The sequence below is a fragment of the Cololabis saira genome, chromosome 2, assembly GCF_033807715.1.
Source record: "Cololabis saira isolate AMF1-May2022 chromosome 2, fColSai1.1, whole genome shotgun sequence".
Classification (NCBI taxonomy): domain Eukaryota; kingdom Metazoa; phylum Chordata; class Actinopteri; order Beloniformes; family Belonidae; genus Cololabis; species Cololabis saira.
Window position 1 is genome coordinate 17,941,555 of NC_084588.1, and position 16,700 is coordinate 17,958,254.

Consider the following 16,700-nt stretch of genomic DNA (forward strand, 5'->3'; position numbering starts at 1 on the left):
TTAAATGACGTTGTTGCAGGTGCACGCGCTCCTGAACCCCTCCTCCCGGCGTGTCATCTTCTAAAACCTCTGGTTGAGCCAGTTTTACTCCATTCTGTTTCCTTAAGTTGGTTTTGCTGCGCCTTAGCTGAAGTACTTAAATACAAGGATTTTTCATTTCGACCAGACACTCACAGGTCGGACTTTGAGAAAAGACGAGAGAAAAGGTGAAGGTAAAATGATTTTGTTATATTTGCAGGTGTACTTGTATTTTCTGGGAATTTAAGCTTTTATTGAAATTGAGTTTCAGTCAAAAATAAAACCCGAACTAAAATTTGAAGGCTTTTCATGTGTAGATGAATAACTCAAATTAAGTTAGAGAAAATGTTTACTAGGCTTGCGTTTTAGAAAAGGTAAATCTTAATTAAGAAACAGGACTTGGACATCTATCGCACCAGGATCCCACATGTGTTGCAACATACTTTCTGGAGCCTTTAAAACACTGGACATAGGGTTTCACTCTGAGCTGATGTTAGTTTTGAATGATTCTGATGAAAATTCTAAATGAGGTAAAATAAATAAAAATGTCCACATTAGTCCGGGGTCTGTGAACATGTTTGAAATTATGCAACAAACCCTGTTACCCCAAAATCAACCTGACTTCATATCTTTATCTGCTCTCATAAAACACTCAAAAAAAACTACTAAAGTTGTAAACAAAGATTATCTTGTGTTGGCAAAGCTTCAACAGAAATAAGTAGTTTACAATGATCAAATTACATTTTCAGAGCAAATTAAATCATGCAGTAATATTCTAGTTACTGGATAGTTAACAGGGTAAACAAAAACATTTCAAAAGACTCCTTGAGGGAATGAGCCATGTGTATTTGGAGTAACTTTTACATTGCTGGCACAAGTGTAAGACAATTTTGTTTTTTCAAGACTCCAATCAGAGACAATATAAAAATCTGTTTGAGTTGAGAATTAAAGAGTGTTTGATATTAATCATACACTGCAAAAATGATAATGTTATGTTACATAGGGCTAAAACCCTACATTGTGATTGTGTGCACTATAGAGACAAAACCTTGTAAACTCAACAGGAATCAATAGACAATGGAAATGTTGCATGAATGGGTTGGATGAATGGATGTGGCTCTTATAAGTGCATTAAGAACTCTATAGTCTACAAAAGCAGTATATAAATGTAGTTTGTTTACCATAATTGCAGGTATGAATTCAACATGTTTTCCTTTTTTTGCGGCCCTCAACAATTCCACTTTGTTTTATATTAATACCCATATTTTTATTAACTAACAAATCCAAAGTCCTCGATGTACTTTTCCATGGGTAATATTTCTGGGAATGCCATCTAAAGCACATTATTTACTTTTAAATATGTATCCACAAAATGATTGTTTTAATTTGGGCAGCTGAGTAATAGTTCTTTAACCTGCGTGGATTCAACCCCATCATACTTTCTGGGCAAAAGATTTTCATATATGGATCTTTCCTTGTTATTTTGCCATAAAAATGCTTGCATCGTTTTGTCTAATACCTTAAAAGCAAGAGATCTTAGTTGACACCGACTTTAATAGAAAAAGTAGAAAATATTTAACCTTAATATTTCTACTTTCCCTGTTACACTTAGAGGTAGAATCCCCCACTTTTCTTATATCTTAATTTAATTTTTCAGTTATGAATAATTACATTAATTCAACTGAGTGTTCTTTGAAATTTAACATTTTCTGCCAGGCTTTTGGCGGCAGACCTGGGTATTAGTTTACTCTCATGAATCAGTTTAACTGATGAGCCGTCATAATCTTTGCGTTTATGTAATAGAGCTAATTATGGGGGTTGGTAAGAGTTTCTCACAAATGTTGACATATCTAGCAAACACAAGAATTCACCTTGTTTGACACCAGAATATAAGTAGCAATCATTCATCCTGATTTGACTTTTAAGGTGCTTATAGATTGTTTTTTACCAATTTCAAAAAAGTTTTAATAAAATACAAAGTCTAATGATGTCAGATATAGGAAATTTAATTTCGTCCAACCAAAGCCATTTGAGCATCTAAGCTTAATGACATGTCAGGCTGGATTTGGGTTTTGAGTGTAATATTATAATTAGTGTTGTTTCATTATCTGTGCCCCGTCTACCAGGACTGGACACTGCTTTCTGCATTCTCATTATTACTATTATAGTTGTGAGAATCTTTACGGAGCAGGATTCATGGGTCTGTGCTTCGTCACCTGAAGCTGGATCTCTGTCCTCTTAGTAGTGTAACCATTATATAATGGCTTCTGAACAGGATTTAGATTGATAAGTGGACACGTGACCATTTAAGAAAATAAATGTTGGATAAAACTTGTACTAACTCTTGGAAATGTTTAGAAAACTCTCCTGGAAAAGCTATCTGCACCAAGGAACGCTGTGGATGGATTTAAATAGTGTAGACACCGACTGTAGAATTTCCTCTGCCTCCTAAATGTTTGTTTATTTTATTTATTTATTTTGAAAGGGTATTCTGCTTCTTTGGGCCTTCCTAAATTAGCAGGTTGGTAGACTGCTTGCTCTATGACCTGTCTCATAGTATGCATGTATAAAATGTTGCTAAACTCTCTCTTCCACTTTGAATTTTGAAGGTCCATTTAAATAAGTTCAGAGTTCAGAGTTCAGAGTTTGGTGTTGTCACAGACTTTTTTGTGATCCAAATCTCTTTTCTTCCCCCCTTCTCTTTGTTGTTGTTGTCATTGTTGTTAATATAGAATATGGAGTTTTAATCCAGCTGCCTCTATACCTCATCTTTCAAGATGTCTTTCAACTTGGGTCATACATACCTGTTTAGCTACACGTACCCATAGACTCTATGGGTACGTGACTTCAGGAGCATTCCTTCATGGCATAGAGGAATGCTCCTGAAGTCAATAAATGCCACCTCCATCAACGGTTCCATCAACACTATTATGTGTCATTTCCTTCCAAGATTATTTTACAGTTAATCACTGCCCCCTCATGCACTACTGTATACTTTCAACCCCTTCTAATAGCAGCTTGATTTGTTCTTAGGTTCTTGTTGTGAAAAAAACAAGATGTATCTTGTTGTTTGTCCCATTTACTGAATGTTTCCATTTCTGTTATTCTCCCCAAAGTTTCAGACAACAGAAGTGAAATGCAGGGTGGATTGAAGCTGAGGAGGCTGTTGCAGGGCCTGTTTCTGGTGCTGTTGGCACCAGCCTACGAGGCCTCTTCTCTGGGCCTCACAGTCCATGTTGTGCCTCTTGACAGCGATGGAGGGAACATGGTGGGTAACGTCTCTCCCTAAAGAGCTTTTTCTCAAGGTTTCATAATCTCAAATTTTCGGTTCCAGGTTGACACAATAGCCCCTTTCACACAGCCAGTTCGAGGCGGGAACGTTGCGCCTTTAAGCCGCCTCGCTGTTCTGTGTGAAAGTCACGGAGGCGGAATGGGGGGGCCAAGTGGCCCCACCAATAAGCCGGCAGCGGAGGTAGTCACAGAGCCGTCACAGAGACGGAACGGGGTCTGTGTGAATGACACAGCCGGCATGCCGGCATGCCACTAGACGCTGACGCTGTCGTCACGCCTCTGATTGCGGAACGCCGGCATGCTGTGTGAATTTACAGACGGGAGCGGCGTTATGCCGGCGTTGTATGGTTCTGTGTGAACCAACAAAGGCGGCGTATTGGCAGGACTTCTTTACACCAATATTGCGGAATCTCTGTGTGAAAGGGGCTATTGACACATCCTTCATTTTGTGCTTTTTTTCCTCCACTATTATCAATTATATCTGTATGGTAAAACGATGGGCAAAAAACCCCCACTTTTTCTTATTTCATAGCTTAAATTTAGTCATGCAGTCCATTATCAAAACTATTTTCACATTGTCTAAAAGACTTAAGCATTATTCTATTTAAAAAAAAAAAAAAAACGATGTTCAAGGATTCGAATAAAGTATTAATTTAGCAGAAATGAAAATATTTTTCACCAGTAGTAAAATTATTTATATCCTAAATCCCTTTCTCCCAGATTAAGCATTTGTGAAGTGTTTTTTTTTTTTTTATTATTATTCATTTAACTGAAAAAACTTTTAGGTCCATTTAAAACATTTACCTGCTATCATTTATTGTAGAATTGTGTGAAGTCTCTTGTAATTAGCAGGATGCCTAAAAATCATTATTGTACCAGAAAAACAAATCATTACTTAAACCACGATTGCTTGTGGCTCCAATAATGTACAGTATAATGCCTTTTGATAGCTAACTGTAGGTTTATATGTTTTTTTCTTAGATTTCTGGTCAGGTTGTTTTAAACTTATGATATAGTTTTTACTGTCGGAATGTTTGGATACTGTATTTTATTATAGAATACAGTATCCAAATGCAGTATAATATAATGATAATATGTTTATATGTCATAGAATAGTAGTATATTACAACTGCAAATACACTACAGGCAGAAAAGAAAAAGAAATGCTCAGTTGACTCTTTGTGGATCTCAGATCTCAGTGAAAACTACCGCAGCTGCACAGGATAGACTTTGTCTGTGTTTCTTGCAGGTTCGGGCTCATTTTAGCGCCATCGCCCCTTCTCCTTGTCCTGACTTCTCCTCGGTGTGCGGGGCAGGAGAGGACTGTGTGGCCCACACCACGTCGCTGCCCTTCACCGGCACCAAGCCCAGCCCTGGCTGGTGCGTCCGCCAGTGGCAGAAAACTGTCCCCAGCAATTACACTGATGTCCTCACTTTAGGGTAAGAGATGGGTGAATATGTTTAATTGTCTATCAGTGCGTCCGAAATGCCATACTAAACAGTATATACTCAAAATGTATACTTAAGTCCGGCAAACTTTTGAGTAAATATCAGTAGTACGCATTAATTGGGACCGGGACGTACCACTCAGAACCACACGGCACTTCCTGCCGTTGGGAGGAGGAGTTGTTACCATGGTAACAACTCCTGTCACAGCAGCAGTAGCAGCACCGCTCCGCTCTTTCCCGTTTATCCTGGCCCAAACAAGATGACATTATATAATATTATTATATACGAATATAATAATATTAATATTATATAATAATATTATTATACTTAATATTATACTTATGACATATACGTATCTGCGTATCACTTAGCAACCAAACACCGCTGCATTGCATTGTGGGATGTTTCTGCTTAGCTAGTGTCCATCAATCCACACTAATAAATGGAGTATGGATAGCACATACTATTGTGTACATACTAATTTTTAGTTTCGGACGCACTAAAAAATCTCACATACTGTTTTTGCATACTCATTTGGGTGAAAGTATGCAATTTCGGACGCAGCATATGTGTTGTGATAATTGGGTCGAATTCACTGTTTTTACAAGAGGGACTTTTACTCCTTGTTTTCCAATTCTATGCCTGAAATCATATTGACTCATTCATAAACAAGGAAACTATTATTAACTGACGTATATGTTGCTATTTAAAGTTTTGTTTGACGTAAATGTTTAAAAGACCTAAGGCAAAATACCTAAAATGCAGAGGGATGGAAGAAGCTCAAGTCAATCAAACTATCTTCATTTCTCAGTCTGTGAAGGAACTAGAAAAATTAAATAAAACCGTGGTTAGAAAAGATGCTTTCATGGGGCTTAGATTTTTATTAATGTTTTGTTTTGTTTTGTTTTCAATTAAAGTAGCTTATGATCGTTGAAAATGTAAATATGGCGTGAGGATTGCTCCACCCTCGAAAGACCTGTTGCCTCCGACCTGAAGTTTGAAGCTATTCCGGGGAGGGAGGATGTCATGGGAAGGATCATTTAAGAAGTAGAGATTTAATTTAATGATTTAGAGATTTTAATGTTTAATGTAATAAAGAAAAAGCTTACGTCTCTCTCTAATCAAACAAGGTTCCTTGTTGTAATACTTTGTTATCATCACTTCATTTCTTACATCACACCTTTACATGTGGTTAACTGTAGCCCCTTTCACACAGAGATTCCGCAATATTGGTGTAAAGAAGTCCTGCCAATACGCCGCCTTTGTTGATTCACACAGAACCATACAACGCCGGCATAACGCCGCTCCCGTCTGTAAATTCACACAGCATGCCGGCGTTCCGCAATCAGAGGCGTGACGACAGCGTCAGCGTCTAGTGGCATGCCGGCATGCCGGCTGTGTCATTCACACAGACCCCGTTCCGTCTCTGTGACGGCTCTGTGACTACCTCCGCTGCCGGCTTATTGGTGGGGCCACTTGGCCCCCCCATTCCGCCTCCGTGACTTTCACACAGAACAGCGAGGCGGCTTAAAGGCGCAACGTTCCCGCCTCGAACTGGCTGTGTGAAAGGGGCTTGTATGTAGGGGAGCTGTTTACACTCAGAAACATGTCCTCTTGGGTTCTTCTGTAGCCCCTTTCACACAGCCAGTTCGAGGCGGGAACGTTGCGCCTTTAAGCCGCCTCGCTGTTCTGTGTGAAAGTCACGGAGGCGGAATGGGGGGGCCAAGTGGCCCCACCAATAAGCCGGCAGCGGAGGTAGTCACAGAGCCGAAACGGGGTCTGTGTGAATGACACAGCCGGCATGCCGGCATGCCACTAGACGCTGACGCTGTCGTCACGCCTCTGATTGCGGAACGCCGGCATGCTGTGTGAATTTACAGACGGGAGCGGCGTTATGCCGGCGTTGTATGGTTCTGTGTGAACCAACAAAGGCGGCGTATTGGCAGGACTTCTTTACACCAATATTGCGGAATCTCTGTGTGAAAGGGGCTTGTGATACTGCCCTTGTTTCTTGTTACATTGATCTTTGGTGTTATTTGGTCTATTAACATTTGCTGTGATATTTTGAATCAGGCAAAATCAATCACGGCCTCTTATGTGCATTTTTCTTCACACTTTTAGGTCAACTACGCAATTCTACGTGTCGATAAATGCATCACCAAAAATCCGGGCAAACAGTGGAAAGATCAACAATCCAGCTTATGTAGCTCTCCCTCCTCCACTAAGGTAATGCAAACATACAGAAAACATGCAAATGTCCCCGCAACCAAGATGCAAATTAGTCTTTTGTGTAAGACACATTTTCTTATGCTGAATTAGCTTCTCCTGTTATGTTAACAAACTCAAATGTTCTTCAAAGGATTGAAATGCTTGAAGAAGTCAATAGTACTGAACAGACGCCACATTTAACATTTTCAAAACGTTCATTCAATCTGGTGCTACAAAGAAACGTCACACCCTTGGTAAAAACTTCTAAAGATTCAAATATTGCGACATTGTGAGAGGGTTTAACTGAGTCTTCAGTTCTCAGTTCAGAACTGATTCACAAGTTTGCTTGTTTCCTCTTCACTGTATTGTGTACCGGTATTTGTTAAAGATTTACACATACTCTTTAACTTGTACTGGGCTTACACTGTTGCAAATATTGTGCTTGATCTACTTAAAAAAAATTCAGGCAACTTTTTGCATGAGATTATTATGTACTGTAGATCAAGAAAGACTAGTCTTTGTATAAACTACTTAATTTTTTGTATGTAAATAATACATTTTGCAAGTACAGTCAACTTAATTGTGTTAAGTTTACTTTATTTATCAAAATTAAGTTGACTTTACTTGCAAATTAATTTTGTACATACTAAAAATTAAGTAGTTTATACAAAGACTAGTCTTTCTTGATCTACATAAAAATGTCATGCGAAAAAGTTACCTTAATTTTTAAAAGTAGATCAAGCAAGATATTTTCTACTGTGGTTTTTCTACTTAAACAAATAAAGCATGTTTCATCTAAACTTTGGTCAGTCTGCCCAATAGATTAAAATTGTTAAAGGAAAAGTAAATAAAACAAGATCATTGCTTGTTGTTTGTGTGTAAATAAAAAGATTGCCTGGGATTACATAAATACTGCTTGTTAAGGAAAAAATGCACAATGTCTTGTTTTTTGAACAAATGCAGATTAAGTTCAAAACTAGATCTATTCACGTAAAGCAACAAACTTCATTTTTAATTGTAAATATCACAGATTTAAATATGTTATATTTACATGCGCTTAGATTTATTTTTTTCAGTGTAGTAGACAGACAAAAACAAACTAAGAATGAATACTGGAGTTGAACTGTTGCTTTGTAAATGTCAGATGGGTGAATAATACAAAATAAAAGGGGATACGTCTTGTTTTTTCTACCTTTGATTTTACGTTTATTTAAACGTGTTCTCAAGCTTATTAAAACGTTGTTTGTGCATGCTGCTGACCCACGCTACGTTCTTGGATCAGGGCCCGTGTGAACTGTCCTCACCGCTTTCAGCTGTCAGTGAAAGACTTGGACGGGGACAGGGTGCAATGTCGCTTCGCCCAAGCTGACAAGGGAGAGTGTCTCAACTGCACACGGCACTCTTTCATAGAACTGGATGAGGTAAGTCTGACTTTTGGGTTTTAGGGGTGTAGAGTCCTTTTGTCCATGTAATATACAATACTTAAAATTTCACACAGAAGCACTTGATGTCAAATATAACAGATGTGGACACACTTTCTTTGAAAGAAAGACATTTTCACAGAAATACTTAAATTTTGTTGCACAACCTTTGCAGATAATCACTGTAATGAAGCGTTCTATAACTCAATGAGACTCCTGCACCTGTAGACAGGTATTTTGGTCAACTCCTACACAAACTGCTTCAGTCATCTAAGGTTCAAAGAGTAACCACAGTTAAAACTTTAGTGGTAACTTCTATAATTGAATCCCTGAGTAGCAGCAGTGTGTTATGATACTCTGTTTTTCATCTTTTGCTGTTGTCATTTGTGATCTGAACCTCCTGAGAAATATTGAGCTGTCGTTTTTAAGTTGTCCCTGTGCTGTTGAAATACTTGAAATATTCACAATCTGCTTTCTTAAATATTCTTAACAGGAGAAATGCACCGTGGCGTTCACTGGAGATGCATCCCCTGGACAGTATTTCATCTACCTGATGGCTGAAGACGTGATTCCTGCACCCAAAGCAAACGAAGACCTGGAAAACGAAGACCTGGAAAAACCGCTTAGCTCTGTTCCTGTGCACCTCTCCCTCAGTGGTAAGTCTGTTGACCAGATAGATAGATGACAATTTAGTTTAGACATGCAGAATTGCAACAAAAAACATAATTTTCTATTTATCTCGTTTGAAGTTATCTTACCATTCGAATGTTTTAGGAAGAAATATCTATGACATAAAGAAACGTGTATAGAAAGAAATGTCTTTCCTGTTGTTTCAGTGGAAGGGTCTGCGACCAGGTGCAGCGAGGAAACCATGGCAATAAAACAGGCCCCTAAACAGAACTCTGTACTGTTTGTTCTGCCATTCGAGGAGGTGAAATTCAGCATCAGCTACAACTCAGTGCTGGAGAGGTAAATCACGAAGAGCCTTTTAATGTCATCCTTACTACTGTAGAGGCTCGTGGGGGTGCTTAAGACATCCAGTATACAGCAGAGACAGACATTCTCCTTTTTCTTTTTTTTTTTTTTTTTTTTTTAGTCCTGTGACGTCATGAACTTCATGTTAAAGAGAAAGGGAGCCTTGAGATTTATGTTTTAACAGAAACTATAGGACATCTTCATGTGAACTTTCTCACCGTTGTTCATTTTAATTACACTGACCAGTTTTAGATTTCAAACTAACTTTTTAAATCCATGAGATGCATATAGATTTTACTATGAAAGAAAAGTCAACAAAGAGCTTGCCATCATTTTGTATACAAAAAAATATGGTTAAGGGCTAAATATTATAAACGCTCTTGGAAATGATTCCTTTTTAAATACCTGTGACATGTTACACAGTATGTTGATCAACGTAGTAAGGACCTGACAGCCTTAAGTTACTGAAACTTGGAAGCCCTCACATTATCACGCTGAGAGGCATGTTTGCTGAGCTGCATATTTTTCTATAATTTTAGCTTCTTGGTTTCCTTGCGACACAAGCAAAGTCAGATGACGAGGATACAGCAAGTTAAAGATAATTATAGCATATGATGCTATATACTATATGTTACATACTGTAGGTTTCAGACACTACAGACAATAGAAGAGTTGTTTAAAAATGATGTAACCACAGAGAGCTGCAGGTGTCTTCCTGCACACACCCTCAGTACCTTAAATACTAAAAATAGTAAAAAAAAGTAGGATACAATTTGAAGTTTGAACCCTGCAGATTTTATAAATACTCTGCATTTTCTAACTGTGAAACAGAGTAGTGAGTCAGGAATGTACATTCTCAGCTCACCATACATTAACTGTCTATGACATATAGAGTAGTGAATGGGCGAACTAGCTCTCGTGTGTTTGATATACTGCCATGGTATAATATACTTGGACCATAATTACAATTAGCCAAGTCTGAATAAACATTTTAGTAACTGAAACAAGGTAGGCATTTGTCAAGATGGTTGTAAATGCTCCACTGTGGGGTGTACAGCAGTCCTTTGAACAATTTGTTTCATTTAAAGGGTACAAGTAAATCACAGAACACATTAAGGCAAATTGGATTTTGACTTACTAATTACCTTGGGATAATATCTGAACACTTCCAGAGAAATAAGAGGTTCTTGGGTGTTCTTACAACCCTGCTAACAGAGGCGAGGCACACGATCTGGAGCCAAAGTCATTTGTGAGGGTTTTTGAGGGTTTATGAGGCATGGCTAGGATCATAAAGCCAGCCCTCACTAACACAGCCATTGAAATATAATTGAAAGTTTGCTTTCTGTATTCACAGCATTTCGGAGATAGCAGTGGTCGGCCCCCCTGAGCTTTACAGGACTGACCTCACATCGGGGACCGGACTGAATGTGGCCTGGATACGTTCTGAAAACACCTTGACTCGCATTTTGCCCATCTGCTTTGTTGCAAATACCAACAGGTTCGTAATGATGCAATGACAGCCTGCGGTGCGTGCTACACTAAACTGAATGCATATGCTGTATTCATTCTAACTGTGAGATCTCCAATTCATGTCTAGCTTCTTACTTGTCCTACATACCCGGCATTCCTCACTCTTTTGTCAACAAAAGTGCTTGTGTCCGGGATCATTGTAATTTTTCGAGGTGTATTGTTTGCATTTGCACAAAACTATAACCGTAAAAATGAAACCAGCACATTTAGCACTTGAAGTAGTCTGATCTGCCCTTCTTGTCTTTCCAGTTTGCAGTCAGAGCTGCAATGCGTCTGGCTGTATCAAAGTAAGTCTAGTTACAAACATCATAAGCATGACAGTAATCTGCCATTTATAGATGGATTACCTCTCAGTAATCCATCTCTGGCTCTCAACGGGCTTTCTTGAATTTTCACCATTAAAGTTAATGTTTCTTTACTTTTCCAGGGGAAATGAGGACTCTGCCTGCTGGAACAGGTGAGACAACATATTTCTTTCTGGGTTTTTCTTTTTCGTTTTTTTTTTTGTGTGTCAACCGTGCCTGTGTAAGTGCAAGAATTCAGATAATGTGCTGTTGACTGCAGAGCTGAGGTGTGACAACACAGAGATGACCCTGGTGCTCCCGGTGGGCTCTCTCATTAACATCAACCTGGATGAGCTGCAGCTCAACAGCCCCACCTGCCCCGTCACATACAACAGCACACACTTGACTGCGCGCATCTCCTTGGATGGCTGCGGCACAAAGACTGTGGTAAAGTTTGACCCATCATGACATGCTTATTATAATTTTTAAATAACACAACACTTGGTTGACCTCTAAAGGGTACTCTTGATACAGACTGAAAAATACCATACTCTTGTCAGTCCTCCTCATCCTGGACGTCTTGATAGAGGTCTTTTTTTTTTGCAATCAGATTACTTAAAAACAATAAAAGGAAATAATTTAAATTGAAACTTTCACAGAATTTTGTGGTCCTACTCAATGCAGTGCTCAAGGTGAGATTTTATATGGCACGCCCCTCCATCAGATTTTTACATAAAAGACAAAAGAAATCGAATTGCATTGTTTTTACCATAGTCTTTAATTGATAAGATAACATATTAACCCAATTTATATGCTTAAAAGATTACAAATAAATACAAAAAATATCTTAAATACAATATGAATACGGTTACCACAAAATACAAATCCTGTAAATTAGTGAATAGATAATAATATTAGTAATAAATTATAAATACAACAAATAACATCAAATTTAAATAACCACAGTCTGAACACAATAACTCTATACATACGATACATTTACACTATGCAATAACAATATGCAAATTCCTATTCCTATATTCATAAATCGAACTATGTAGTTGTGAGGAACTCCATAGAAGGTGTTATAAAATTTAAGAATTCAGCTGACAATGATTTTCCTAAATATTTTCTGCACTTTCTTATATCATTTTTAATGTAACTGTCTAAAACCTGGAAATGTTACATTTATTCAGAGTCATAGATGGTGGGGAAAAACACGAATTCCAAAGCTGGTTGCATTTTGCATTTTTTGGTTGCATTTTTATAATTATTGTTTCAACCATTTATATGGTATTCTGATATAACCAAAGTGCATTCTACTCTTCCATGGTTTTCAATCTAATGCTGCGTTGACCTATTTAGGGCCAACACCATAAAATCAAATGAGCAAACCACTTAAACCGTTTTTAAAGAAAATTATAAAATAATACTTTTTGTTCATTATTTATTTATGTACTGCTGGGTTTATGTCTAAGATTCATATCTGGGCTCACCAAGGGTGAAATGTACAGAACCTTTTATTTAATATGTCTTTATTCATGACAATATCTTTTGCAAACACTAAGCCGTGTTCATCGGATTTCTATCTTCTCTCTTCTCTTTCTGCTTTTTCCCAGCACGCTGGTACAGAATTGGTTTATACAAACACCTTACAAAGCGTGCGTCCCTACACCATGGTCAGCCGCAAGCCCTCCCTCGTCCTCCCTCTAGCCTGCCGGTTCCAAAAAGCCCAGGTCAAAGGGCCGCAGTATAAAATTGGCGTACCATCACCTGAGGAGACTTTCGGCACGATTAGCGTTTGGATGGAAATTCACCTCCCAGGAGAAGGCCCTCTGGCAAAATTCACATCTAATGCCAAGTTACGCTCCAATTACCTACAACCAGGACGGGTGCGTCGGGAGGTAGAAGAAGGAAAAAGCAGCCATGACACCTCCACGGGCTCTACTGATAATGAGTCTGCAATTGGATCCAGGATCCAGCAGCTGGATCTCCATTTGATGTCTAACTGCAGTGTGGATCGAGCTGAGATGGTAGTGAGCGATTGTATTGAATCTGAGACTGAAGACTTTGCAGAGAGTCATCCTATTATGAACGACGGGTCAGTGATCATTTCTTCCCTGCATTATTTAAACTCATTGTTTACCTTTTCCCTTTAGGGGTCACCAAAGCAGATCATTCATTTCTCGGATTTTAAAGCACATTATAAAAATTCCAATGGCTATCGCTTTCTCTTCTAGATGTATGGCGGCCAACAACACATTTGAGGTTGTTACAACAAAATCTAACTCCAAGGTTTACCGTCTTAATTTAGACTCAATGATTACAAGTGGATCAATGGTACGTAATCCCATCACACATCACGTAAAATGTAAAATAATATACATACTGTTTCAAAGGTAATGAACAGTTAGCAACCTGAACAGATTGCTTTGATTATACTTTGGATGTATTCCCTTTTTTTCATTACATTTGAAACTAAGGATTGTCATTAACCTTTAGTGTGCTTTTAAGTTTTATCTTTTTCAAGGCTTTTTATAGTTGATTTTAATTCATGTTAGAATTTTATGAAATATATTTCCACTTTGTGTCCTGGCTGTTAACTGTAGATGTTTATACTTACAGATGTATATCCAGTGCTCAGTGAAGTTATGCATCGCCACCATGCCGTCCGAGAAGTGCCCTGATCTGTGTACCGAGTCCAGAGAGAAGAGGATGCTGATTGGCAGTGTATTTACCCGCACGTATACTCTCCGCTCAGGACCCGTGAGCCTTGTGGTCACCACTCCTGCTCCAAAAATTCCTACTACTACTACTCCAACAACTACAACAACCCTCGCAGCCACTCAAAGCACCTCCACCTCACATGGTAAGACAATATCTTCTGAACCACACTTCCTCTGCTGTAGGATGTGCATCTTTTGAAATTTTCCTAACACCTTTGTACAACCAACTCCTAAAGTATCAAAATTGCTGTGTGATCTGAAATTCAGTGGAGGTAAAGATGGGGGGGGGGGGGTTCTTCTACTCCCATCTGGGTTTGTAATGTCACAGAATCCTGCAAATGTAAACACCCACTGAATGACAGCATAGTTGGGTTTGTGAAAACTAATTGATTAAGATTCCTTTAAATCATTAAAATAATTATCAGTGTATATCAGAACTGTGTATCAGACTATACAATAAGTGCTTTGCGTTGGACAAAAATCTAAGCAGTGGCTCACATGGGACTCTTGGACATTCCTATCTCTTTTTGGTGAATGTTTGTAGAAAAGATTGTTTGATTTTGTTTTTCTTTTAACTATTTACCAATTTTAGTGTATTAACATTTGTTCTCTTATTGTTCAGCTCCAGAAGTGGCCACCACATCCATGGCAGTGGGAGTGATTCTTACAACTATCCGCATACTTCTTCAAAACTTCATCTTTAACTGAACATGTTGCCGGACGACTAAGATCCGTCAAACTCTGTGGAGCTATGCAATTTTTTTTTATACTTAAGGCCCTGAGCAGTCAAGTCCCACATATGATTACATTTGAGTTGTTTTGGATGTTAATGAAAATATACACATAACATTACTGTCAGAAATAAAATGATTTTCTTTATTCTCAATGTGCTCCTCTGAAGCCTGATGGACACTGGCCAAGTCTGTCAATGATGTACCATGTTATTTTTCTTGCCCTGTACCTCTTAAAAACTTTTTTATGATTTTTAATAAGCAAATGCAAACGTTATATATTATTTTAAAAAATATTAGAAAATATTAAACTGCCTGTTTGTTTTGTGTTAATGTAGTAAGGGTGCTGGATTTATTAGCCTATACGGGCATATACAGGCAGAAGTGTGTCTGCGCCCTCTGCTGGAGAAAAATGACAAAGCGAAACTCCAGCTCAAATAACTGGTCTTTGTATTCAGTGGATGAATAACGAGTGGGCACCTTCCAACACTTTATTTGCCTTCATTGAATACTGCTGTTCACTGTTTTAAGCAGGTTTTATTTATCAGGAACATTGTGGAAAAATTAGATGTATTTAAGAAAGTTTGCTAAAACATTTATTCAAGTTTTTCCAATTTTAGAGTTCTGTTAAAAAATATTGAAGACAAACACTTATATAATAAACACTGGCCATATATATATATATATATAGAAATATATAGAAATATATAGAAATATATAAAAATCCATGTATACATACTATTTCTATTATACTATACATTGTGCAAAAATATTATTAAATGCATATGTAAAAAAAGTTTTTGTATTGGTGTGTTTTGTTACAAAACTGTACTGTAACAATACTGATGTTGGTTCTTATTATTGCAGTACATTTCTCTGAGGGAACGGTATGTATGATCATTTTATCAAGCACCCAAATACATTGAATACATAAACATAAGTCTAATGACAGAACAAGAAGATTAAGAAAAGTTAACTAATTTAGGTAATGATACAGGATGAAAAATACTTACTGAAGGCATCTTTATATACTCTCTATTATTCTGCTAGCAATAAATATATGTTATATTTATTACTATTCTTATATTACTCATTGTTTTTTGTTCTTTCAACTTTTTACCTTTATGGGGTCACAACAGATTATTGTGTTCAACATATTGATTTGTCACAGGTTTTATGTTGGATGTCCTTCCTGACACAACTTTCCCCCTTAACTGGGCCTGAGACCCGCTCTGAGACACACGTGACATGGAGGGTCAGACTGGCTACCAGCTCTACACCATGGCCATCCCCTTAATAATTGGTTATTACTACTATTATTATATTATAATACAGTTACTTGATCTCAAAACATTTTTTTTTTTTAATTGGCACATGAGCATATTCCCTAAAGTATTGCGATATGTTAAAAGTTATGCTATGGCAATTGTAAATATTAAAGAGTTTAGCAAGTTCTTAAACTGACATACTTGCCTTATTTGTATGTGCTGAGTGAAGTTTGGCATTAGCTAAATAAAAGCAGTGTCAGAACAACTCTTTAAAACCTACTATGTCTTTTACTCCATATCTGTTTTAAAAAAAAAGTGTATATTGTCCATCCATCAACAGTTAAATCCAGTGCCAAATTTTGATTCATAGTTCATTTGTATTTTACACTTAAGCCCAGGAATAAACAAGTGAGAACACACACCAAAAAAGTCGCCTTAGCAGAGGAATCTTTGGAAAAAAAATTATTGCTACAGTTCATCGCAAATAATGAAAAATTATGAATATAAATTCAGTTATTTTAAATGCCTAAGATGTTGAATTTTGACATTACTATTTATAAAAAGAGAGTTGAGCTGCACGAAACTATCAACCATATCTGACCGCCTATAGCCAATGATAGTGGCTCGTCCTTCTGTGTGGGGTCTGCCCTGGTCTGTCCTGGTTGGGGGGGTCTCTGTGGCGATGCTCCTTGTGGTCGTAGTCGGTGATGCCTCTCAGTGTGGACGGCCACCCATAGGTAGTGTTTTCCTCACCTGGATCGTTAGTGCTAAGCCATGTCACCAGTCCACTTACTGTGTG

The 16,700-nt window shown here is 37.8% G+C and overlaps 1 protein-coding gene across 1 annotated transcript; it reads left to right on the plus strand.

Moving 5' to 3' along the window:
* The first annotated feature begins 34 nt into the window (after positions 1–34).
* On the plus strand, positions 35–15,326 carry LOC133459246 (uncharacterized). Its single transcript, XM_061739121.1, has 15 exons — positions 35–212; positions 3,135–3,286; positions 4,559–4,749; positions 6,880–6,984; positions 8,249–8,387; positions 8,881–9,043; positions 9,224–9,356; positions 10,717–10,860; positions 11,142–11,179; positions 11,320–11,349; positions 11,457–11,623; positions 12,796–13,277; positions 13,417–13,516; positions 13,802–14,045; positions 14,525–15,326. The coding sequence occupies exons 2-15, from the start codon at positions 3,155–3,157 to the stop codon at positions 14,608–14,610; spliced, it is 2,154 nt and encodes a 717-aa protein (XP_061595105.1). The 5' UTR covers positions 35–212; positions 3,135–3,154; the 3' UTR covers positions 14,611–15,326.
* The last annotated feature ends 1,374 nt before the right edge of the window (positions 15,327–16,700 follow it).